The sequence below is a fragment of the Acomys russatus genome, chromosome 32 (assembly GCF_903995435.1).
Source record: "Acomys russatus chromosome 32, mAcoRus1.1, whole genome shotgun sequence".
NCBI classification, from domain to species: domain Eukaryota; kingdom Metazoa; phylum Chordata; class Mammalia; order Rodentia; family Muridae; genus Acomys; species Acomys russatus.
In genome coordinates, this window is record NC_067168.1 from 980,976 (window position 1) to 1,007,556 (window position 26,581).

General features: G+C 44.2%; 2 protein-coding genes across 2 annotated transcripts in view; one reads left to right on the plus strand and one right to left on the minus strand.

Annotated features, from left to right (window-relative positions):
• The first annotated feature begins 1,853 nt into the window (after positions 1-1,853).
• On the plus strand, positions 1,854-21,868 carry Mns1 (meiosis specific nuclear structural 1). Its single transcript, XM_051140190.1, has 9 exons — positions 1,854-2,072; positions 8,606-8,733; positions 9,756-9,858; positions 12,305-12,534; positions 12,939-13,155; positions 13,243-13,350; positions 16,537-16,794; positions 19,543-19,668; positions 21,601-21,868. Exons 1-9 carry the CDS (start codon positions 2,052-2,054, stop codon positions 21,691-21,693), a joined length of 1,284 nt encoding a protein of 427 aa, XP_050996147.1. The 5' UTR covers positions 1,854-2,051; the 3' UTR covers positions 21,694-21,868.
• Positions 21,869-24,379: 2,511 nt separating this feature from the next.
• Tex9 (testis expressed 9) overlaps positions 24,380-26,581 on the minus strand; it is a 34,416-nt gene continuing 32,214 nt past the window's right edge. Inside the window, exons 11-12 of the mRNA XM_051140493.1 lie at positions 25,214-25,348; positions 24,380-24,638 (exon numbers count right to left, since the gene is read on the minus strand). Of these exons, the coding sequence (XP_050996450.1) occupies positions 24,561-24,638; positions 25,214-25,348 (213 nt within the window). The 3' untranslated portion in view covers positions 24,380-24,560. The remainder of the gene's footprint in view (positions 24,639-25,213; positions 25,349-26,581) is intronic.

The following is a 26,581-nucleotide window of genomic DNA, read 5'->3' on the forward strand; positions in this document are numbered from 1 at the left end:
GGTTTTCTCTGGGCTTTGGGTTATTTTTTGTTTTACCCTGGCTGTCCTGGAACTCACTCTGTAGACCAGGCTGGCGTGGAACTTACATAGATCTGTCTGCCTCTCCCTCCTGAGTGCTGGGATTAGAGGTGCTTGCCACCATCGCCCCACGTGCCAATCTTTTTTTAATTGGAAAAAAAAAATTATACACCATAGGCTAATCACTCATGATAGCCTATCTTGGTTGTCAACTTGATAAGATACACCTGGGGAGAACAATGAAGCATTGCCTCCATCAGATTGGCCTGTGGAACATTTTTTTGATTGCATATTGATGTAGGAGGGCCTAGACCACAGTGGGTGGTCCCATCCCTAGGCAGGTGGCCTGGTCGTTTTACGAAAGGTAGCAAGCCGGCTTGCTTGGAGGGTCACTTGTCCCAGCCTCTGCGACCACTGAGATTGCAAGTAGGCAGCCACACCTGCTCTGTTTTTACTGGTCTCTTGCAGTTTCTCAAAAATTACTGTTTCCGGTATGGCCGCTCCCCCCCCCCCCCCCCCCCGCCCAGCGCTACAGTGACATCTGCTACAGGTAAGTAAATAAGGTCTTGTCCGTGTCCCTGAATTCTCAAAATATATCGTCTCTAAATGAGTGTATCAGGGCTGGAGCGACGGCTCTGTGAAGAGCCCTTGCTGCTTTTCCAGAAAGCCTGAGTTCAGGGCCCAGCACCCACGTGGGTGGGCAGTTCGCCACCACCGGGGATGCTGGAGGGAAGACACTCCCTCAGTCACCTCAGTGAGAAGTCGAGCTTTTCTAGTTTGTGTCCGGTGAGGCTTCAACCGCGGAGATTAGCTTCCCCTGGATGTAAAGGGATCCTGTTAGGGCGCAGCATCCGAAGTTCGCGCGCCTTGTGGTTCGGTCCTATAGGAGGAACGCTCCTGCCTGGCAACGAAGATTCTCCGTGTTGATTGGATAGTGTGACAGCCAATGGGAGGCTGCGTCTCGCTGGGGCGGGTGGCGCGTTTTAGCGGTTGCCGGGACACGGAGTAAACACGGGAGCGGGCTCTGGTGCCTTGGTTGCTGCTGAGGCAGGAGACTCACCCAACTGGAGGACGAGGTTTAAAGTCAGACAGGATGGTAAGCAGCTTAGAGGCCGGGAAGGGGTCGGGGACCTTCAAACTGCATGTTTATTTTATTTTTTTATTTAATTGATTTATTCAGCTTGCATCTCATTTGTTAGCCCCTCACTTGTATCCTTCCTCCTTCCCTCTTTCACCCTATTCCCCTCCCCCCGTGAAAGAAGGGGACCTCCTTCCCCACCAGATGGTCACAGCCTATCAAGTCTCATCCTGGTAGCCTGCTTACCCTTTCTCTGAGATGTTTGTTTACTAACAGAGCTCTCTGCCTCTTAAATATAATTTGAAGTGCATAATCCGAGAGGTCAATGAGAAACTTAGCTTTCTAGAAGATTCTGGGTTATTTTACGAGAGACGCACCAGGCTTTTCTGCACTGTTTTCCCTCTCACTGACGTAGCTACATCTTTAACTCTGCTCTGAGTGGTGGTTAAGCTGCAGCTGCAGAGCTTGACTTTCTCCCTCCCTGATGCTATTCAATTTTAAGTTACTTCAAATTTTACTGCTTTGCCTACAAAACAGGGAATGTGATTAGTACCCGCTTAACCAGTACGTCATCATGTTTACCCTATCACGTTTAAATTTTCATTAGGTATACTTTGAATTCAGGAAGGGGGCCAAAACCCATTCAGACTGTTGCCCGTTTTTTCCCTCATTTGTTAGAGGGATTTCCAACAGTATCTTGAAAAAAAGAGATCATGGAGCGTTGAATTCTGTGTGTTTCCCTTCCCCCACATTGTAGGCATCCAGGAGAGCTTTGAGCTTTAGTGAGAGGCATCAGAAGTTGGTAGATGAAAACTTCCGCAGATCGTTGCATGTCCAGGTCTTGAATAAGATAGAGAGGCAAGCCCGGAACCAGATCGTGCAGAATGAAAACAACGAGAGGGTTGACCGCAAGAGATTCCTCAGAGCGCTGCAGAATGAGCAGATTGAGCTGGACATGGAGGAAGCCATCCAAAAAGTAAGCTCAGGGTTTGCGGTTAGGTTTCCTCCAGCTGGAGAAACGACTGCCAGGCCTGGGGGGAGCTGAGGCGCTAGAGAAAGCTGGGACTGACTGAGGCTTTGGGGTTATTTTAGCTGAAGAACTTGGGGTCAGTTGGTCCCTTTTTATACTGTAACTATAAACTGTGATAATGGTACTCCCTTCCAAGAATTACTTTAACAATGAGCAAATCTGAAGCTTTTAGAACAGTGTGTGGTAAGAATAAGCATTCCTGGGCTGGAGAGGTGGCTCAGAGGTTAAGAGCACTGACTGCTCTTCCAGAGGTCCTGAGTTCAATTCCCAGCAACCACGTGGTGGCTCACAACCATCTATAACGTGATGATGCCCACTTCTGGCCTGTGGGTGCATATGCAGCCAGAGCACTGTATACATAATAGTAAATAAACAAACCTTTACAAAATAATAAGCATCCCTGTTATTAAGCATAAATGTGAAATCCATAATTGTTAATGTCACAGTTTTGTTTATATGGGTACAACAGTGTTGCCTTCTATAAGTTTCTAATAAGAAACTTAAGAATTTATCAAAGTCCTTTGATACCATGGATCCCGTGGCTGGCTGGTGACCCTGCACTTTCTCTGAGGGCCACCTTCCAGGCCTGAATGGATTGTTCCCGGCAATGGCTTCCACTGATGGAGGCAAACTGGGGCTAGGGCTGATGGCTCCTAATGGGGCCTACGGCTGATGGCTCCTAGTGAGGCATCCAAGGATGGTGGTAAATCTGCTCCAGCAGCAATGCCTGAAAGAGACCAAGCATTGTTATTGCGTGTGCCAGTGACACTGCCCAATGAGGGGCTGGACGCCCCCTTTATAGCGCTCACACAATTCACATATTAAGGGGATTATAAGCACTGCAAAGGTAACAAGTGAGCTGTGCTCCATAACAGCATGAAGTCCTCAGGACATGCAGTTCTCAGGGTTATGCCTCACCGAGACACACCCATCGTGGATTTGCTAACCAGTGGGCCATATTCCGTGAGTTCCAGAGCTGTTTTGCTGTTCCTCCTGCACAGCCTCCCAATAAGAATTCCTTTTTAAAAATTACCGACATTAAATATAGACATTATTAAGTAGTAGGAGATGAACATATGTATGAGATATATAAATTTATTCCTATTTTTACTTTTTTGAAGAATTTAGGCACTGTATGCATGTGTTTACATCCCGATATCTACCCTAGGTATTTCTAAATATTTTTAGGAGATTGTGGTAGAAAAGAGGAAACAGGAAGTGAAATAGGTGAATTTTCATAAGTGTGAAAATAATGTCCTATTTTATGATGTTTTGAGTACCAGTGTGCTATGTCCAGTATTTTGAGGGTATATCAGGGATAGCAAAAGAAAGGCTTAAAGGTGTTGGCTCCTTTCTGTCCTAAGTTCCAGAAGCTTACACCTGATCTTTTAACCGAACAGGCAAATCCTGGACATTCCATCTTTTCTATGCTTTTTATTCTTATTTTGCCTTTAAGGAAAACCCCCAGATACCCCAACTCTGTCTAGCAATGGTCAGTGTGCATCTGTGTACATCTGATGAACCAGGGACATTTTCTTTCACATACTGTCATGATGTCGTCATCTCACTTAAAGCAAATTTCTGTACTATGCCAAAATCTGCCTTTAGAAAGTTGGCTTCTTATAATCTACTGAACTACAGCCCTAGCCTCTATAATTTACTTTCTTAAGGGCAAATTTAAATTTCTGTCTGTCTCTCTGTGTTTCTGTGTCTCTGTCTCTGTCTCTCTCTGTCTCTGTCTCTGTCTCTCTCTGTCTATGTGTGTGTGTGTGTGTGTGTGTGTGTGTGTGTGTGTGTGTGTGTGTGTAGAAGGGTAGAAGGAAGAGCAGGAGTCGCTTCCCTCCTCCTATCCTGTGGGTCCTGGGGCTTGAACACGTCTTCAATCTTAACCACACGTGCTTGTACCGTCTGAGCCATCTTACCAACTCCATGTTGTGTCTTTTGATCCTCAGATCATCCTGCCCTTGGCCAGAGGCTGCCCTTACATTGCTTCTGTGCTCTCTCAACAAAACACCTTTTAGCTTTGATATCTTTCTTGCTTTTTGCCAGCACAGAGTATCTTATGATGGTTGATTTGTCCTGTCGGCTTGACTGGGCCCTCAGCTGACCTTATTCTGGGTGTTTTCAGATAAGGGTGACATTGAAGTCAGTGGGCTGAGTAAGCAGTTAGCCCTCCCTAACGTGAGAGGATCTCATTCTGCCAGTTGAAGGCTTGACTAGAACAAAGAGACTGATAGTTGCCAAAGCAGCTAATTCTTCCTGATAGACACCTTCAAGTTGAGGTATCTGGTGTGGAGCTTTTGTTTTTGTTTTTTGCCTTGGACTCTGACTGTAATACTGGCTCTTCCTGTGTCTTAAGTTGGCTGCTGTTAGTTTGGACAGGACCAAACTATTATTTTATCTACTGGATCTCAAACATAAGACTCAGAATGATACTAGCGCCATCATTACCTCCTCTGGAGGAGTGGGCCAACACAGGGCTCATCTTGTAAATGTCTTGTGCCACACCTGGCGTTAGCTGTTGTGCCAAGCTGGAAGAGATCATTATTCCCAGATTATCCCTCCTCTAGGACTTTTTGGTGAACAGACTTGGGAAATATGTATATTATAGCTTTTTATGTTGAGGCAAGATGCTTATGCTGGAGTCTCTTTTTTTAAAGATTTATTTATTTATATTATGTATACAGTGCTCTGTCTGCATGTACACCTGCACACCAGAAGAGAGGGCACTAGATTACATTATAGATGGTTGTGAGCCACCATGTGGTTGCTGGGAATTGAACTCAGGACCTCTAGAAGAGCAGTCAGTGCTCTTAACCTCTGAGCTATCTCTCTAGCCCCTTATGCCAGAGTCTTACATAGAAGATGAAAACCATGAAATTGTCACCACAGAGAAATTAACCTTCCTACCATTCTGTTGACGGAACTACAGGATTTACTCAGTATGTGCTTGTTTGCTTGTTGTTTTTTTTCTTGTATTGTTCTTATTGTGGTCTAAGGTCACAAGTTACCTTAGTGCCATGTCTCCGTCACCTCCTCCAGTCTGAGAGTTATGAGAGGTGCAGTTCGGTGTGCAGCTTTCTGTTGTGTAATACATTGCTGCAGACTTAACAGCTTACAACAACTCGTGTTTACTCCTAGTATCTGGGTCAGGAACGCAGGCATGCTGGATTCCCAGCTGTCCAACAGACTGAACCAAGTGCTGGTTGGGATGTATTCCCACCACAGTCAAGGTCATTTTAGGGGCTTAAGTTATTGGCAGTTCACCTTGTAGATGTTGCATCCAGATCCTCCTGCCCCACAGGTCACATGTTCCCTGGCCAGATGGAGCTTGCTTCCCTAGACCTAGCTGCTTCTACTCATAACAGGGCTCCTGAGCAGCTTGGCTCCATTCAGGGCATGCTTCCCTTCTGCTTAACTCAAATTCAACAGACTGAGAACCTTAATGCCTTTTTCATGTGTGGAACAAAGAGAAAGCGTCAATTAAGTGTTTTTTGTTTGGAATCCTAGCTTATTAAAGATTTTTTTTTTAGTTTGTATTTTTATGTGTATTTTATTTTATTTCTTATGGATTATTTTCTTTTTATTGCCAAGTAGTATTCTGTAGTGTGGATGTACCACAGTATATTTGACCCTTTATCTGATGAGGAATTTTCCTCTTTTTTAAAAAAATATTTTATTAATTTATTCATATTACATCTCGATTGTTATCCCATCCCTTGTATCCTCCCATTCCTCCCTCCCTCCCGCTTTCCCCTTACTCCCCTCCCCTATTACTGTGGCTGTGGGGGACCTCTTCCCCCTGTATCATAGGATATCAAGTCTCTTCTTGGTAGCCTGCTATCCTTCCTCTGAGTGCCACCAGGCCCCCCCTTCCAGGGGACATGGTCAAATATGAGGCACCAGAGTTCGTGAGAAAGTCAGGCCCCTCTCTCCACTCAACTGTGGAGAATGTCCTGTCCATTGGCTAGATCTGGGTAGGGGTTGAAAGTTTACTGCATGTATTGTCCTTGGCTTTTAATTTGCCTCTAAACCACACACTAGGCTGATGAGGAATTTTCAATACTGGATATTATGAATAAATTTGCTACATATATTTAAATATAGATTTAAAAAAATGTGATTTCTTTTCCTGAGACAAGTACTTAAGAGTGTAGTTGTTTTATTGTGTGGTAATCATATTTCATCTTTATGACAAACCACCAGGCTGATTTCCAGGTAGTTTATACTCTCACCCAGCAATGTGTGCATGATACAATTTCTCACTATTTGGTGTAACCACTGGTTTTGTTTTGTTTTGGTGTGTGTGGGTGTGTGTTTTAATAGATTGTCTACTATTATATCTCAGTGTAATTTTAATTTGCTTTTGTTTTTGTTTTGTTTTTCAAGACAGGGTTTTACTGTGTAGCCTGGCTGTTCTGAAGCTCACTCTGTAGGCTAGGCTGGCCTCAAACTCAGAGATTCCCCTGCCTCTGCCTCCTAAGTGCTGGGATTAAAGATGTGTTCAACCACTGCCTCGCCTTTATCTTGGCATTTTTAAACTATTTACTTTTATTGTTTTTAATTATGTTAAATGTGTGTCTGCATGTGAATATGTTCATGTGAATACAGGTGCCCTCAGGGACCACAGACATTAGATCTCTTGGATCTGGAGTGACAGGTAGTGGTGAGCCATCTGACGTGAGTGGGTCTGAGTGACAGGTAGTGGTGAGCTGTCTGATGTGAGTGGGTCTAAGTGACAGGTAGTGGTGAGCCGTCTGAGGTGGGTGGGTCTGAGTGACAGGTAGTGGTGAGCCGTCTGAGGTGGGTGCTGGAGACCAAGCTCAGGGCCACCTCTCCGGTTCCTAACCAGCATTTCTTGATGTCTAATGATGTTGAGCATTTTTCATGTGTTATTTTTGTTTTGCTTGTTTATTTATTTTTTAAAATATTTTATTTAGGTTTAATCTATGTGCATTGGTGTGAAAGTGTCAGATCTTGGAGTTACAGACAGTTGTGAGCTGCCATGTGGGTGCTGGGAATTGAACCCGGGTCCTTTGGAAGAGCAGGCAGTGCTCTTAACCACTGAGCCATCTCTCCAGCCCCTTGCTTGTTTATTTATTTACTTTTGAGACCAGTCTTGATATGCCCTGGTCTGGAGCTCACTATGAGCCCAGGCTGTGCTTGGATGCTCTCTGGCCAAGGCCCAGAGTCCTCGGGAACAATCCTGTGCCACCATGTGCTTCCTAACTGAGAAAGTACTGAAGCCTCACCGTCTGCCCACTGTTTCACAGAAAGCATGAGAGAGGCCAGTTTAGGGCATTCCTGAGAGAGGAACCGGAGAACACGGGGTATAAAACAGGATGGTTTTGTATTAGCTTGACACAGCTAGAGTCATTTTGGAAGAGGGAACCCCAATTGTGAAAGTGACCCAGACTGGCCTGTGGTACATTTTCTTGATTCATGGTTGATGTGGGTGGGCCAGGCTCACTGTGGTCAGTGCCACCCATGGGCTGAGCAAACCATGAGGAGCACGCCAGTCAGAGCCATCCTTCCTTGTCCTCCGCATCAGCTCCTCCCTCCAGGTCCTGCCTCCATGTTCCTGCCCCGACTTTCCTTCAACGTCAGCTATAATGTGGAGCTGTAAGCTGACGTAAACCCTCTCCTTCCCAAGTTGCCTTGGTCACAGCAATGGAAACCCTAACGTAGACAGACTATAATTACTACAGATCACTGGTTTATGGGATAAAAAGTGGGGGTGGGGGCGGATGGAGGTGACTAATATATAAAACAAAGGAGCCATGCAAAAGACAATTAGATACAATGTGTGGACCTTGTTTGGTTTTGAAAAAAACTTGAGACAATCGGGAAATGAGTGTGGGCAAGACCTTAGACCTCACTCAGGAAGTCCTGCTAGTTCGTGGTGTGGTTATGAAAAGGAAATTCTTGTCAGGTAGATCATTCTTGTCAGGTGGAGCCACACTGAGCGGTTTCCATGGTGGGCAGCAGCATCCAAGGCTGTCTTACTTACCTGTATTTCTCTATGTGTGTGGGTGCACTGTGTGCAAGTCAGTGCCAAGGAAGAGAGCATCAGAGCCTTTGGAGCAGATGGCTCTGAGCCACCATGTGAGTGCTGGGAACCAAACCTGGGTCCTCCGCAAGAGCAGCTACTGCCCTTAACTCCTGAGCATCTCTCCAGCCTCTAGGATTTGATTTAAAATACCATGATGGAGATAACTAGAGAATAAGAAAAATGGAGTGGAATGCAAGATTGGAGAAAAAAATTACAAAATATTGATAAATTTAGAAAAGAATAAATATATAGGTATATTAATATTCTTTGTAATATGGTAATACTTAAATTTTTCTGTGGTAGAATATTTGAAATGTATTTGTTGAAATATGAAGTAAGCAGTTGGTATTGCTGCCAGGGCATTTAGTTTGCTGTGGAGAAGCCTGTTCGAGGAAACAGGTGACTAAAGCTTCACTTCTCTGTTCAGGCAGAAGAGAACAAGATGTTGAGGGATCGACAGCTTGAACAGGAAGAGAAACTCGCAAACGAACTGGCCAGACTGAAGCAGGAAAGTCTGAAGGATGAAAAGATGAGGCAGCAAGTGAGAGAGAACAGGTGGCGTGGCTTCTGCTACTTGCATTTGCAATCTCCATCACTGTGCGGCGTGTCACCCTAAGCACCTGAAAGTGAGGCTTTAGTTAGATATTTGCATTTACAGCTAATATTTTTCCTGGAAATCCTGCGTGAACTTAAAGATACTCACATAAACTACTCCGTTTGTTGTGGTGCTGGGGATCGAAGCCAGGGTCGTGCGAGGCAAGCGCCTCACCAGAGTCGGCCTCAGCCCACAGCAATGTTGCGGAAAGCCAGCTGCGTTAGTAGACTTCAGTGGTGACGCTGACGGTGAAAGTGAAATACTGATCTCCTTTCTTTTTCTTTAAGGATAAATTTTAAAATTATTTCTAATTACAAAAAGCCAGCCTTGTAGAATCCTAGACTATTTGGCTTTTGTTGCTACTGTTTACGTGTGAGCTGGGGTCTCACTGTGTAACTCGAGGGCTTGGGGTCCCCGTGTAGAGCAGGCTGGCTTCAGACTCAGGTCCGCCTGCCCCTGCTTACCAGCTTCTGGCATCTGGAGCACGTGCCACCACTCCTGGGCTTGCCATGAACTTCTTAATGCTGCTTAAGATGGAATTGGTTAAAGCCAGCCATGTCTTCCTGTCAGTCAACCTGAGAGGCATCAGAACTGGAGATACGGTTCCCAGATTCTGCTAAGACCTCACGAAGCTAACCAGAGGAGACTGCTTTGCGAGGGTAGAGTGGTCTGTGGTAGGCAAGATAGGTTAACACTAACCTGCTGCCAAGCTTGAAGGCCTGGGCTTGATCTCAGACCCACAGGGTGGAAGGACGGGACTCCGACTAACTTAAATACATAAATAAATAAATGTAAAGGAAGGTTAAGTTAGAGAAGAGCAATCTTTCTCAAGCGCAGTGTCAATCAAATGTGATGGATGAGTCACCCGTGGACCTAATGATCCCCATTGGGTATGCTCTTTGAGTAAAGAAGAGTTCACCAAACTTCCTGTGAAGCTGAGTTCCTTATAGTCCTCAAGTTTAAAGTTGCATTTCCCCCACAGTATTGAGCTCAGAGAGTTGGAGCAGAAGCTGAAAGCTGCCTATATGAACAAGGAGCGAGCAGCCCAGATTGCTGAGAAGGACGCCATCAAATACGAGCAAATGGTAAGTCTGTGTCCTGTCCCAGGGAAGCTGGCTCAGCTTTGTTGCCGCCGAGGCAGGCCAGTTCTGAGAGCGGCCTCCTCAGTGAAGAACCTGGTTGGCCAGGTTCCCCACACTGTAAAGTTCAGACCCTCAGGTGACTGCTCCAGAGCTGTGTTTGCCTGAACACTGGAGCCCTCAGGCCCAAGTATCTCCCAGCATTTGCTCTGTTCTTCTTGAACTTACTGCCCTGACAGGCTAACCCAGTACAGACTGTCTGTATCCTAAGATGTGGCTACTATGCTTTTCCCCTTTTTAATCTTTGAATATTTCTTTCTTTTGCTTTTCGAGACAGGGTTTCTCTGTGTAACAAACTTTGGCTATCCTGTTTTGTAGACCAGGCTGGCCTTGAACTCACAGAGATCCACTTGCCTCTGCCTCCTTTCCTCTGCTGGGATTACAGGCGTGTGCCACTGCATCCGGCTTCTTTTTGAGTATTTAAAGCCTGACGGTTGTATGCAGAAGCTTTCTTGTTTCATAAGCACTCCTTTCCTGGGTTTCTAGTTCATTTCACATTCTCTTTTCAAAAGTCACCACTTTTCCCCTGGTTTCTGTTTTCACCCCTGTCTAACTCTCCAGGGCCAGGTTGCTCCCAGGTAGACGTTTGAGGAGCTGCCCCAGCAGCTGTGTCACGTGATGTGAGTTAACATGCAAAACCAAGGGGCATGGTGTCACCAGAGCTCATTTCCACAGGGAGGCCAGACAGTTGCATATACACGTATGTTTATACATATGGCCTGTGAATACCAACAGACATGCTTCCACACATAGCATTATAGATGTGATAACACAGTATTTAACCAGTGTGCTACAGCAGGAGAACTCATCAGGATGGACACAGACTATTCTAGAAAGTTCTAACACACTGGTGCTCAGCCTTTCTAATGCTGTGACCCCCAACCATGAAACTCTTCTGTTGCTCCTTCCTAACTGTAGCTTTGCTCCTGTTACGAATCTTAATGTAAATATGCAGGGTATCTGATATGGGACCCCATGAAAGCATCACTTGAGTCCCCACAAGGGGGCCCTGACCCACAGACTGAGACCCACTGTTGTAGACCATGCTAACAGTGACAGCCTAAGGAAGTTTGGGAGGCCTGTTTGTGAACTGTATAGTTCTATTTTTCCAGTGATAAATAGAGCATAATGTCCAGTTGGTTTGTTCCATTGTTTGTGGTTTTGCTTACTCTGACACATGAGGTCACCCGTGGCCATTTTACACATTTGACTCCTAAAATTGCTACTATCTTCTAAATCAAAAGTGACTCACATATACTCCTAGGACTTGACTAAATAGAGAAGTGTGTGTATGTGCCTGCTACCGTTTTGCTTTGTTTCATGTGTATGTGTATGTGTGTGTTTGCTCCTGTGTCTACATGCATACATGCCTGCAGTGCCCACAGTAGCCAGGATAGGGACTTGGGTTTGTGGAGTTGGAGTTGCAAGTGGTTGTGACCTGCCCAGTGTGTGTGCTGAAACCCAGTCATGTGGGGAGCAGCTTTGACTCAGCAGGCCGTCCCTCCAGCCCTAGCTGGCTTTCCTCTCTGTGCTTCTGTAAGTCTGTGGATGTCTATGCACGTTTTTCTTATCATATATTTGTTTTGCTCTCTTCTATGTTCTAGAAGAATGTAGCACAGCATGAGCACAGGAGAACTTGTGGTCAAGTCACTGTGACAGGTTTACATGGTACCGTCAGCGTCAGGAACGACTGCATTGTCTTCCAGTTTCCTCCCTCTCTCTCTCGGCTGCTAACTGCTCCTGTAGTTGGGATGTGGGCACAACAGATAGAGGGTAGTTTTAATCATTGCTCCAGTGTGTTTAAAGTTACTTAGTTGAGTGGTATTGAACATGCTGACAGGAAGTAAAGGCTTGTTTCTAACTTAGTGGGAGTGGCACTGCATGACTGAAAATGAAAACAAGAGCGAACATCCACAGTGCCGTGTGCTGAGCCACGCTGCGCCTTAGTAAACAAAAGAGAAGGATGAGTGGCAAGAAGGAGTGCCAGCGGGGGGGACGTGAGGGCTGCGGGGCCCTGGAGCAGTGCTGGGCAGGAGGGTGCTCAACAGCGCCTGCTGAATTGTGACACCAGAAACTTATTCTGCGTAACGTACATAGAGCGTGGCTGAAGTGGTTACTAACAAATACAACTTTACTTTGTATTTTCTGAACATGCACTTGATTATCTTTGCCAGGCATTGCCCTAAGAGCTTCTGGAAAGAGTCGGAATGCCCGTTTTGGGTCTGACTCATCATTCACACCCTCCAGGCCACAAGCACTTATGCTTTTTACTTAATAGATAAAAATTATTTACACAACAGGTTTCTGAGTGTGCAACTGTGTCTGTCCATACTGCTGTGGTAAACCATGCTCACTCCCAAAAGTGAAGGATAAATTTTGATTTTAATGCTAGAAACGCGATGCTGAAATAGCCAGGATCATGATGGAGGAGCAGGAGAGGCTGCGGCAGGAAGAGAGCGCCAAGCAAGAGCAGCGGAACAAGGAGAAGGCGCAGTACTTCCTGGACCTGGAGAAGCAGCTCGAAGAGCAAGAGAGGACAAAGCAGGAGGCGTATGAGCAGCTGCTGAAGGAAAAGCTCATGATTGATGAAATTGTCAGGAAGATCTACGAGGAGGACCAGCTGTAAGTACACCCCACAGGTGCGAGTCCCAGAGCTGCCCGCCCAGGGCGCATGCTTGGCCAGTGTGGCCTGTGCAGCTCTGCCTCGTCTCTGTCAGCATGCACATTAATAGTTGGTCCGAAAAATAATAGGTGTGTAAGTAGTACGCCTTTGTTTTTCTTAAATCTGTTCATCTTAGACGTCAGAAGCCGTGTTTTCTGATGGCTGTCCTTGGCACACAGCATAAGTACAGAATGCCATCTGAAATGTCACCATCAGAAGAGTGGCCTGCTGGGTTCACGGAAAGTCACCTGATCCCCAGAAAGTGTGCTCGGCTAGCAGATTGATAGACTCTAAACAGTCTATTTATTTCTTGTTTCTTTATTATTTCTGTAACTAGAAAACAAGTCTCCTGATTGCCTTTTAGAGAAAGACAGCAAAAGTTAGAAAAAATGAACGCAACTCAGAAGTATATTGAGGAGTTCCAGAAGGAGCAAGCCCTCTGGAGACAGAAAAAGCGTGAGGAGATGGAGGAAGAGAACCGGAAAATTATAGAGTTTGCAAACATCCAGCAACAAAGAGAAGATGAGCGGACTGCCAGAGTTCAAGAGAGCGAGGAAAAGAGGGTCCAGCGCCAGAATTTGGTATGAAAAGAACTAATTTTTAAAAAATTGCTCAACTCCCGACACAGTCGCCCGAGTCAGGCTTTCTAAATGTGTTTTTTTTAACAGCTGATCCAGAAGTTGGAAGAAACGCTGCGGCAGCGCGATGACCTGGAGCAGGTGCGGCAGGAGCTGTACCTGGAGGAGCAAGCCGAGATCGTCAGACTGAGAGTGAAAGTGAGTCTCAGCTCGGCGGGAGCGACCGGGGAAGAGATGGGTTTGAGATGAGCTGTGGGGAGACACCGTAACTACACCCAGCCACATTAGGGACTGCACTGTGCGTAAACAGTGTCAATGCTGCAGGTAAAAGATGCTTAGACTTGCTATAAGAGTGGAGACCCCTAAAGAGCATGCTGCAGCTGTGTCATTCACAGTCTACACAGCTTAAATGTGTGCACGTGCAGCCTCAGAGCAGGATGTCGGGAAGGCAGACTGGAGTGTGTGTGTGTGTGTGTGTGTGTGTGTGTGTGTGTTAACATGACCCAAAGTCAGCTTTGTGACTAGGAAGCTTGTAGTCAAAATAAATTCATCCAGGGACACGTGATAATCCGAAGACATGTGAACAACACAGCTTTGTGATTCATGAGCCAAAACTGACTGGAATGGAAGGGGGAAGTAGGAAAATTCGCAACCAGAGCAGCAGATCTCAGTGCTCCATTATCATGACTGTGCCCGAGTCCCAGGAAACAGAGAACACTGCCTAATGACAGCCTGCAACAGCTGACCCGGCAGACACAGCAGAGTACAGACTCCAGCCATCCACACAGAGCTCAGCATACGGCACCTAGAACACGAAGCGAACCTCTGTAAATTCACAAGGTTTCCAGTCATAGCAAATCTGTTTTCTCACTACAGGGAAAAATCAGTGCTGACAGTGACTGTGTAGTCCTTAAGTGTGCCATAATGAAGCATACATTTCTAGATAAGTACTAAGCAAATGATAATAATTTTTTTAAAATGTAGCAAAATATGTGGGATACAGCAGAGGTTATACTGGAAAGTATTATCTTTACTGTTTTAGAAATACATGTATTTATACGTGTATTTCTATACAAATGTACACAGCAGCATTTTTAATAGTAAAACCTGTCCATTAGCTGATGAGTGTGTAAACAGGACACAGCACCTGAGCCTTTAGTTGTATTAAAAAGTACTCGAGAATTGTCCTATGAATGAATGGAGCTTTGTGAGATCAGCTGTTTTCCCAAGGTCACATTCTCTGGAAATTCATTCACAATGTTACTTTGTCCTTTGGGGACAGCTGTGGGGCACTTTTGTGAGCGCTTAGATTAACTGTGCTGACAGCTTCTCCACACGTGGGGGAGAGATCTGGCAGCACAGAGCAGGCCTGTCCACACAGGCCTCACCAACTGGACAGTAACTGTTGGGTGATCGCTCCTTCTGTCCTTCCCAGGGAAGGTCCCAAGAGCACAGCTGCAGTGTGCACAGTATGACCATCTCTGTGACATGCCCTGTGTTGGCTTTTATCTTTCCTGCTAACACTCCATTCCTCATTGCTGCTTGCTGGGACTGTCCCCATAATACAGTACCCACAGGCAAGCCCTTGTTGAAGGCTGTGATCGCAGCAGAGAGTCCAGAAAGGTATGGGGTGAGAGTGGCTTGAAGGTTTCAAGGCTTTAGAACACAGGAACACAGGAACGGACAGGAAGTTTGGCGGCCCATCCTGATAACTAGCACAGACCCAGCAGTGGGTATGGGGAAATGTTCACAGCACAGCAGGCGGCCAAACGGCTCCCTCTTTTTTTGTTTTTTTTTCCCAAGATGTCTTTACTGGTGAATTAGGTCAAAATTTCACAGAGGTGGTAGATTGCTAGGACTCAATAGTGGTGTGTATGTGTGTGTGTGTTTGTGTTTACTACATAAATCACATTACTGTGTGTAGAGAGATGTTATAAACTCAAGAAGCATTTTAGACTAAATGTCACAAACTAAACTGTCTTCTCCAAGCCTTTGATGTCTGTGCAATTACTTGGCAAGTAAGTGCAAAATATGCAGTCTAGAACATGATGTGCCAGAACAGCAAAGAAAAAACTACGTCCTTGAGGGGCTTGATTATTTTCAGGAAGGGATGAGTACAGCACATCACACATGAAATAACTTGAAGTGGCTGCTGCAGCTGCTAGGGTTTTAGTTGCTTGCGGACTTCGGCTGCCTAGTGGCTGTGCAAGGATGATTAGGTTAGAAAATGCGAGTTAAGATTTGTGCCAGGCGGGGCGGTGGTGGTGCAGTGAGGTAGTGGTGCTGCACTCCTTTAATGCCAGCACTCGGGAGGCAGAGGCAGGCAGACCGCTGTAAGTTCAAGGCCAGCCTGGTCTACAAAGCAAGTCCAGGACAGCCAAGGCTACACAGAGAGACCCTGTCTCGAAAAGAACAAAAACAAAAACAAAACAAAACAAAAAAGATTTGTGCCAGTTCTCGGTGAATGGATAAACAGATGATAGAAAAAGAATAAAAGATGTAATGTAGAATTTTGGTGTTAGGAATGTGGATGCGTACTATGAAATCTTTATATTTTTTGTATATGAAAAATTTCACATGTTTGGAAATTAAGAGCTTACAGGAAAGGAAGTTAGTTGTGTCCCATAAGTTTTTATTTCCCTGAAAAACTTCTAATTTCATTGCTAGGTGACTGTTTTTTAACTGTTTTGCAAGGGTTTTGTTTTGTTTTGTATTTGGGGTTTGTTTGTTTTTTGAGAATTACAGGAGGGTTAGAACACTAGAGTGGGTACATGCAGCTTTGATTGCACAAAAGGAGAAGGCTGCAAACTGTTGAGTGGTTGTGCACAGACGATATAATTGTCTTTGGTTCGAGATCAGTAAACTCGGGTGTGTGCACAGACTTTCACAGTAGCTCCTTTTAAAGCACTTACACATAAATTCTGAGCTTAGAAAGAAGATGGCTGCTATATACAACTTAAAATTTTAGAATAAATGACTGCCGTGTTATAGAACCAGTGAATAAGAGCACTTGCTGCTCTTGGAGATGACCCAAGGACCCATAACTGCCGTCCAGGGCACCCACCCACCCTCTTCTGGCCTCAGCGGGCACCTACACATGCGCGTGCATATGCACATGCACACACACACATACAATAAAAATAAATTCAAGAAAAGAACATCATTTTATTTAAATAGTTAAGGGGGTGGGACAGTGTTGTCATGAAAGGCTTAATTCTGTTTATGTGGTTTTACGCTGCAGTCCACAGCATACCCAAACGCTGTACACCCATGGTGTTGAGCGCGGCTCCCTGCAGCCAGGCTGGCCTCGAGCGCCCGAGCCTCCCGCTCTGCCTGCTGCTCGCTGAGACGGAAGCGCTTACCTCTGGCTGCATTGTTGTGCAGGAGGAAGCAGAGCAGAAACTGAGGCGGCAGAGGGAGATGAAGCAAGACTTTGACGACCAAATGGCACTGAAGGAAATAACACTACAGGCTGCAAAAGAGGAGGAGGAGACCTTTAGGAAAGCCATGCTGGCCAAGTTTGCCGAAGACGACCGCATAGAGCTCATGAACGCCCAGAAACAGCGAATGAAGCAGCTGGAGCACAAACGAGCCGTGGAGAAGCTCATCGAGGACCGGCGTAGCCAGCTCCTTGCCGACAAGGTGAGGCGAGCCGTGGCTTCTTAGCTTATTCTCATTGCGTGGCAACTAGCTCACCTATTCATCAACAGACATTTGCTGAGAGCCTGTGTGCATGCGCGTGCGTGTGTGTCTGTGTGTGTGTGTGTGTGTGTATGTGTGGTTGTTGGAGGCGGGGTCTGTAGACCCACTGCAGATGTGCTGGAGGCCACCCAGCCTGCTGCTGTCTCCCATTTTGTCAGAACCGGGAATCATTCACATTCGACTGCACCTGAGTTCTGAGGATATGAACTCAGGTCCTCATGTTTGTGTGCAAGCACCTTAGCTGCTGAGCCACTGCCCAGCCCACTCAAGAGGTGTTTATGTGTCGTACAAAGGTAGATATTTGTTTACTGATAATGTGATCCATAAGTTTACTGAGTAGCCACTTATTTAAAGCATCTAGAAACTGATCATTGAGGTTTTTATGTGCTGGTGCTGAGACATAATAAGCTTAGTCTTGGTTGAGAAAAATATAAAAAATAAAGTATAAGCATATACTGTGTTTGATACAAAGTATGGAGGCATTGGTACAGAGAGAGGAATTACACACCATGGTACCTTTGAATATTAAGGTAGGTTTTTTTCCCCAAGAGAAGTCACTGAAGAATTAAGAAAATGGCATGTTAAGATTGGCATGTGGGAGATGATTCAGGTCGCAGCATTGAGTAGATATGAAAGGGGCGATGCTGGGAAGGAGATAGGCAGACCAGTAAGGCATGTACTGAGTCTCAGTGTAGGAGGTGGCATGTGCAAATGGAGAAGGGGCTGCTCAGATGCTAACCATGCAGCACTGATGATGCTGGGGACCAGTTAGACCTGGAGAGGTGAGGCCTTAAGGTGACTACTGATTACACCTGCAGTGAGCAGGCCGTGTAAAAAGAGTATGTAGAGAGAAAAGTAGCTCTTGAAGGAATATGTATTTGTTCACATTAATTTTTATGGCCAAAAGAGGTTAATTGTTGGAAATGTAGATTTAATTTGAATTTTTTTTTTATTATTTCATGAACATTGGTGTGAGGGTGTCAGATCCCTTGGAACTTGAATTACAGACAGTTGTGAGCTGTCATGTGGGTGCTGGGAATTGAACCCGGGTCCTTTGGAAGAACAGGCAGTGCTCTTAACCACTGAGCCATCTCTCCAGCTCCGGAAATGCAGATTTAAAAATTGGACAGAGGGCTGGAGAGATGGCTCAGTGGCTAAGAGCACTGTCTGCTCTTCCAGAGGTCCTGAGTTCAATTCCCAGCAACCATGTGGTGGCTCACAACCATCTATAATGGGATTTGATGCCCTCTTCTGTTCTGCAAATAGAACACTTGTATAAATAAATAAATAAATATTTTTTTAAAAAGTTGGACAGGGGGCCAGGCGGTGGTAGGGCATACCTTTAATCCCAGCACTTGGGAGACAGGGGCAGGGGGATCTCTTGAGTTCAAGGACAGACAGCCTGGTCTACACAGTAAGTTCCAGGATGGCCAGGGCTACACAGAGAAACCCTGTCTTGGAAAAAAATGAAAAGGATAAAAAAAAAAAAAAAAAACCAAGAAGTTGGACAGGGAACCAACTTGTAAATTTAACACACTGACTTAAATATTTGTTTCATTGATAAAACTGAAATACTCAAATGCTATGTGTCACTGAAAGGATATGTTTGAAGAACCCAAGATAGTTGTTTGTGAACGCTTGAAGAAGATGAAGCGCCCTAAGCGTGGCGCCTGCGGCCTCTCAGGCACAGGCAGCACCATAAACAGCAGGAGCCGCAGCCTGACTTTCATGGATTTAAACTGCAGCACTAGGAGGTGACAGAGGAATTCGAATATTTTTTACAGAAGATGAATGAGATTCTGTGGCTTTTCCCCTAGCACATAGGTAGAGGAAGGAAGGAAGCAAAATAATTTGAAGGTTTCAAGTACGAGAAACCCACAGACCATGTATGCGGCTCCATTTTAGAAGCTTAGGCAGTGTTGGTTTGGTTGGTTCACTTTTGAGAAGTGCTTACCTGGGATTAAGCAGCACAACAATATTTAGGTGAGACACCGCATCACAACGAGACAGCATCAGGGCTAAGATTGAGTCTTAGAGAACATGACAGCTTAGGAGGAGGAAGAAGGAAAAACCAAAAACATGTTAAAAAAAAAAAAAGAAAGCATAAATGGTATAATCACAGAAAACCCAGAGGTCATTGGGTCTCCTGCTTCCTGGCTTTTCTACCTTGTCTCTGTGTAACTGGTTAGTCTGCCCGTCAGTGAGTCCTGTGTCCCTTCACACTTAAACCTCAGTGAACTAACTCTTCAGCAGATAAAAGCCTCAATTTCTTAGGCGTGGAGTAAGCCAGTCTTGGCCTGAATCTAATCCTCAAGGGGATCCTGATCCAGAATGCAGTTTGCCTGACACATGGTAAACATTTACAAGTGTTGGGTTATTGACAGTAACAGCTGTTAGCACAGTAACCAAGAACGGAGACAGCAGGCCATGGGTTCAAACACCAGCACCACAAATAAAGAAAACCAAAGTGTGGCTGGGACACAATTGTTCTTAAGAGTTCAAAGAAGTAATGATGCTAAAAATACAGGTATATATATTTATATATGTAAAAATACACTATTATCTTCTAAACTTATAGTTAACTACCTGTCTTATTATTTAGTTCACTTCAAGAACAGTATTATTTGTAAACTTCACAAGAGATTAATATATTTTGTGACAGTTAAGACATTTTGACTTCATTTTCAGCAACGTGAGCTGGAGGAGTTACAGCTACAGCAAAGAAGGCAGGGCTGCATCAATGAGATTATTGAAGAAGAAAGGCTGAAGCTCCTCAAAGAACATGCTACAAACTTGCTGGGCTATCTCCCCAAAGTAAGTGACACGTATCTTAGCATGTGATCTTCATGACCTATAATAATGGAGAAAACAACAGCAGTAGCAGGGTTCTAGAGTGTGGGAGGTTCTAGAGTGTGGGAGGTTCTAGAGTGTGGGAGGTTCTAGAGTGTGGCTGGTGTAAGGTCGTGCGCTTTTGTGCTGTTCTGGGGAAGCACTGGGATCTTGGCAGGTGCTGAACCCTACGGCCCTTCTGAAACCCTCTGTAGTAAGAGTTGCTCTTGGAGCATGACTACTCATCTGAGCTAGAGTTATGGAGCTTCTCTATGAACTCACTCCCGCCCGCCCTCACTCAATCGTTCAATCACTCACTTTTTTTTGTTTTGTTTGTTTGTTTGTGTTTGTTTTGTTTTGTTTTGTTTTTCGAGACGGTTTCTCTGTGTAGCTTTGACTATCCTGAACTCGCTTTGTAGACCAGGCTGGCCTCGAACTCACAGCGATCCGCGTGCCTCTACCTCCCAAGTGCTGGAATTAAAGGCATGCGCCACCACTGCCCAGCCACTCACTCACTTTTTGAGACAAACTCTAGCCCAGGCTGGCCTGGAACACCTTGAGTAACTGAGGATGACCTTGAACTTTTGGTCCTCCTGCTTCTGCCTCCTGAGGGCAAGTACTCCATACAGGCTTGTGCTACTTTGCAAGCTTGTGCAGTGCTGGGGAGCTAACCCGGTGCCTTGCTACGCAAGTGCTCTATGGAGTGAGCTATACTACCAGCCCTTGAGCTACATTTTTGAGGCCCTTTTATCTCCTTATTGCATGGAAAATCTAAAAACAAACTACCCTGGAGCAACTATAAATAGACAAAATGAAGATGGTTACAGACATGCTTGATGTGAGTCTCTCTACAGGAGGCTGGTTGTAAGTAGATACTAGGCAGTTTTACCTTTTGAGATTAATTCCAAAAGGCAGTGAATTTTCATGTGTATCTGAAATACTTTGTGACTACTAATAATCAGCTTCCTTGTCCATATAATTAGATTCATAAAGTATAGCCCTTCAAATATACAAGTCATGTTGTTTGAGGTCTTTATTGACTGGTAGAATCAAGTGTGTATTTTTTGTGTTCCGTACCTAACAATGAAAGGAGAAGAAAAATTATTAAAAGTTGATGGGCTGGAGAGATGGCTCAGAGGTTAAGAGCACTGCCTGCTCTTCCAAAGGTCCTGAGTTCAATTCCCAGCAACCACACGGTGGCTCACTACCATCCATAATGGGATCTGGTGCCCTCTTCTGGCCTCTACAGGCAAAACACTGTATACTTATTAAGTAAATAAATCTTAAAAAAAGAAAGAAAGTTGCTAGTCATAGGGTCTTACAGTCTAATTAGGTAGATTTAATACGAAATGATAGACCAATGTTAAAATCCACCTGTGCCTGGTATATTTAATGAAAAAGATTATGACTGCTAAGAGGATCTTTGGATTTCAACATTTTAGTGGAGAAGATACTTTTGAGGACAGACAGGACCTATTAGAGTTCAATTAAATCTCCCAAAGTGAGCCACAAACTCAGACAAGACAAATGTGTCCCTGTGGTAATCCAGCGCAGACCAGCCTCTTCATGCGCCTCCTCCCTCATAACAATGACAGCTCCATGAGACAAGGGTAGACTCGAGCAGGCGCGGCGCTCCATTCCTGCCGGGCAAGGTAGGCCGTCACAGCGCAGTTAGAGCACAAGGGCACAGGTCACAACAACAGCCTTCTACTGTGAAGGCGACCAGTCAGGAAACGGGGCAGCTCAAGAAGACTCAGGATGTCCTTGAACCCACAGTCTTGGCGAAACTGAACCTGTTGAAAAGGCCTCATTCTCTTGGGTAACTTGAGTAGCTGCGTGCCCATGTGGGTTAGCCCTGAGAGCATCCAGTGAAACACTCCCACTTCAAAAGTAACCAACAAAGTGCTTTTTTCATAGGGAGTGTTTAAAAGAGAGGACGATGTCGACATGCTTGGTGAAGAGTTTAGGAAAGCATATCAGAAAAGGAGTGAAGATTGCGAAGAGAAGTGATCTGCACAGCAAGCTTCCATGACACCTGGATGTTTCCGGTGCCACCACTAGATGTCAGTGTAACTGTTGTTTTATAGTTGGTAAAGGTGTCTATCTTTGTGTTCTAAAACATCCTTATATTTCACCATTTTATACAGTAAGACAGAAATTAAACACATTAGTACTTTAACTGCAGAATTGGTCACTTCTATTCACTGTGCCTTCTATGATGCCATCATGCCACAGAATTCCACAGAACCACGTAGGCCAAGCACAGACGCTAACTCCTCAGTGCTGCCAGTGCTGCTGTTCAGAGGTTCTTCTGGATCCATCCTCAAGACAGTGCAGACGTCTCCTCACCACACTGCGTCCTACAGTTTATATATTCCTAATACGATGGCTATAATCATATGAGAAACCCCCATACAGGCTGTTTTCTATGATGTGTGTGTATTCGTTACATTCCCACCAATATCCTGTAATGGTTCCTTTTCCTCCATATTCTCCCAAACATTGTTATCTTTTAAAAGGTTTATTTTTGTGTACATGAGTGTTTGCTTGTCTGTATGTGCACCACGTGTGCAGTACCTGAGGAGGCCAGAAGAGGGTATCAGATCTCCAGGAACTGCAGTTAGAGACGCAAGTGAGATATATATATATTGAGATATGATATATTACACACACACACACACACACACACACACACACACACACACACACACTTAGATCTTTTTCTGATGTCTCTGTCTCCCTCCTTGCTGTTGAGCTTATACATAGTTGGTTTTTTGTTTGTTTGTTTGAGGGTTTTGTGGTAGTGGTGGGGATTTTTTGTTGTTGTTTTTGAGATAGGGTCGCTTTATGTAGCCCTAGCTGACTCTGCCTCCCAAGTACTGGGATATGGTTTTGGATATTAACTTTGGGGGATTTTTTTTTTCCAAGACAGGGTTTCTTTGTGTAGCCTTGGCTGTCCTGGACTCGCTGTGTAGACCAGGATAGCCTCAAACTCAGAGATCTGCCTGCCTCTGCCTCCCAAGTACTGAGACTAAAGGCATGCAGCACCACACCCAGCCTGGATATTAACATTTTTAACTTACTCTAGTTTTTTTCCCTTTCTGTGTCCTTTGCTGTGCAGCTTTGTAATTATTGCTTTCCTGGTCATATCTTAAAAAATTAAAAAAAAAAAAAAAAAGAAAAAGAAAGACAAGACCAGACCTCTGTGTAAGATCAGGGTGGTGGAGCTCTGTGCTGTCTTCTAGATCCCTCTCTGCTGGGACCATGATTACTACAGCTTCTTGTAGTCTGTCTTGATTTTTTTTTTCCCTGTTTTTGTTTGGTTGGTTTTTGGGTTTTTGAGACAGGGTTGATGTGTAGCCTTGGCTGTCCGGGACTTGTTTTGTAGATCACGCTAGCCTTGAACTCAGCCATCCGCCTGCCTCTGCCTCCCTAAGTGCTGGGATCACAGGTGTGCGCCACCTCCCCCGGCTTGCCTGCTGTTCTTATGTTCAAGGTCACTTTGGTGATGTGTACTGTTGAGGTTCCATGTGAATTACAGAATTGTTTTTTCTATTTCTGAAGAATGCTTTGGATGTGTCCATGGCAGCTACATTGAGTTTACAGACCTCTCTGGGCAGTATGTATAAAGATCATTTTGTAATTCATAAACATGAAATATAGCTATTTACCTCTGCCTCCTAAATACTGGGATTAAAGGCATGGGCCCCCATGCTGGGCTCATACATGTTTTTGGAGTTTAACATTTTAACTTACTCCGTGGTCTGTTCCCTCTCTGTGTTGTTTCCATCTTCAATATTTTAGTTTTCAATACAGCCATCTTTGATCTCCTTGGTTAAATTGTCTGAAATGGTTTTTGTTAGATATTACAAATGGGATTACTGTAAATTTTCTGACACTTGGCCATTGGTGTATGAAAAGGCCCCTGCTGTCTTCCACTTGTGTGTGCTATGCTGGGGATAGGACCTGTGGGGATGAGCATGAGCTTCTCTCTGTTCAGTGTGTTAGCTGTGGGTTGTCACATGTTACTTCATGTAGGAAGTACCTACATTCCTTCTGTAACCTACTTTGCTGACAGTTTTTTGTCATGAAGTATTGTTTAGTCTTCGGCTGTTCTGCTCTACTGGATTTACAAACTTTCTTCATTCTGTCAGTGTGACATATGTTTATTGATTTGAATGTTGAATCTTCTTGGCTGAACCCCACTTCATCTTGGTCAGTGACCTTTCTATGCACTGTTGAAGTTGTTTGCTGGGGTTATGGTGAGCATTTCTCCATCTGAGTTGATAGGGATATTGGGCTGTGGGCGTTGTTGGCTTGGTTTTGTTTACTTGTATGTTGCCCTAGCATGACTTTGGTATGAGGGTGAGCATACTTGAATTTGGAAGAGTCTTTATATCAGTGTTTTGGAATAGCTTGAGAACAGCTGCTGGGCTTTAAATGATTGGCAGAAGCTAGCAGTGAAGTCATCAGGCCCTGGGTTCTTTGAGACGACTTTATTTTTTAAATGTTCTTTTTTAAGCATTTATTTTTATTTTGTGTGTATCCCTGAGTGCATCTCCGTGCACCTTGTTTTGGCAGTATATCTCCAGAAATGAATTCATTCTGTCACGCAGATTATTCCTAGATAATCACTTATAGTGCTCTTATGAGCCTTTGATTATAGTGCAGTAGGCGTGTCCCTTTTTTCTATCTCTAAACTTTTCCTGTTAGCTAAAAGTTACTGACACTATTTCGACAAACCAACATTGTTTATTTCACTGGGTCATTATCTGAACATTTCTTTTCACAAATATTCTCGTTACTTATAACAGTAAAGAAACACTACCATTTGATGTCAAATTAACACAAATAAACATCAACTTGAAATCGCTTACTCATGAGCTGCCCCACTCAAGAGCTTTCATAAACTCCTCCTCACTGAAAGACAGCATCTTGGCAGCTTCAATATGCATCTGTTTTAAAAAAATATATTGTCTGATTTAGAGAAAGATGCACACCAACAGGAGATTTGTAATTTTGTGTTAATATACTATAAATAAACGAGCCCCATTGTTGAAATATATATCCTGATTATGCAAGTGTAACGTTTTAAGTGGATATTACACTCAAGACCAAGCTGCCGTTAAAAGAATAATTCAATATGATTATGCCTAATCTTTATATCAAGAAAGGAAGAGCTGTGGATTGTCTTTTGTCCTGTTTCAAGAAAAGGGCAATCGGCTTTGGAATTACTGTTCAGAGTGTGAAGAGGGAAACAGTCGACTAAATGAGTCATTCTCACGTGTGGTCCTCTGTGTGGTTGGGAGAGACCGTGTGTGTGTGTGTGTTTGTGTGTGTGTGTGTGTGTGTGTGTGTGTGTGTGTGTGTGTTTTAAACCAATATCCCTCACCATGTATTACACATGTGTACACTACATCTTTAGACACAATTTCATGTGTAAGATTATAAACACAGAGTAAAACTTAAGCTTTTCAGTAGAAAGGTCTGCTTGTAACCTAGCTGACACACGTTCTGTTACTAGACTCACCTTTTGCCTTTTCAAAATGTCAATTAATTTCAATTGCTTCTTAAACCCTATCATTAATTCTCCTTTTTGTCTTTCTAGTTTCTTGTTTTCTGATTTTAACACTTCGATTTTTTGATGGTCTTCATTTGCAATATCCTACAAAAGCAAAAAAAAAAAAAAATTAGTTGAAATATAAGACTGTTCTTTACATTACTAAATAATTTAATTACAGTGAGTTCCCTCATTAAAACAATTTTCAAGCTGTATTTAAAAAATAACTTTCAATTCTAAGAAATCTAAACTTGACAGCACTTAAAAATACATATAAAATCTCAGTATCACAATCTGCATATGGTATATCCTACATATTAAACCATCTTTCCTAGCAGGACTTTCTAGTGTACAGGTTTACAGTGCAGTCCTACTGGGCTGAAGACAGAGAATGGACTGACACAATTCTGCAGACTCCCACGAGGGAAATCCAAGAAGCAGTCTCAAAATCTGCACACACATTTTCCTTAATACTGGCAGACAGAAGTGTCACACGCCAGGCTGAGCGTCACAGGAGCCTGCGAAAGACTAAAGAGCTGAACAGAGAGGTCATGCGCAGCACTGACATGGCACCTCAGGAAAGACAGGTCCACAGAGGAAGGACTTACAGCACTGGGGAGAAGCTCCCACACAAGGAGGGGGACACGAGAAGGGGCCAAGATTCTACACACAAAGGAGAAAACAAGGGGCATTAAAAAACAGTGTGGAGAATAGAAATAGCTTTAATGAGATTACTCTTCTTAAAGAAAACGTCTAAGACGGATGTTATCAGTGTGGCCGATGACGCTCCAGGCCAGCATTCTAGCACTGAGGCAGCAAGCACAGACAACCCTATGTGAACTCTAGAAACCAAGGAGGCAGCAAGACAAAAGCCACACCCACACAGGCACCCTGTCCACAGTGCCGCAGATGAGTGAGTTTACTGTACATCTGTGAAGGGTGACGTAACGGGAAACAACTGTAAAGAGTGTAGTTTGCAAATGGTGAGGTTAATTTAATGCTTAAAATAGACTCCTTCAACTTTACAACTAGATCATAAAACATACCAATGACAAAATAGCTACGCAACATAAATGAGAGGGAAACAGAACTAGTTAAACGAAGGATGTGAGGCAAAAACGACATACAGAAAACAGCAAATGTCCGTCAGAAGCCTGTCCTTATCTGTAATTAACTATGGGGTTAAACAACTAAAAATGCGCAAATTGGAAAAGATGGAATAAAACTGAATAGGATCAACTATATTCTGCCCATAGGTGAGTAAGTTTAGCTCTACAGATATGTACAGTGAGGAAGAAGATAATCCTTAGAAATAGTAGCCAAAAGAAATTTGCCTAT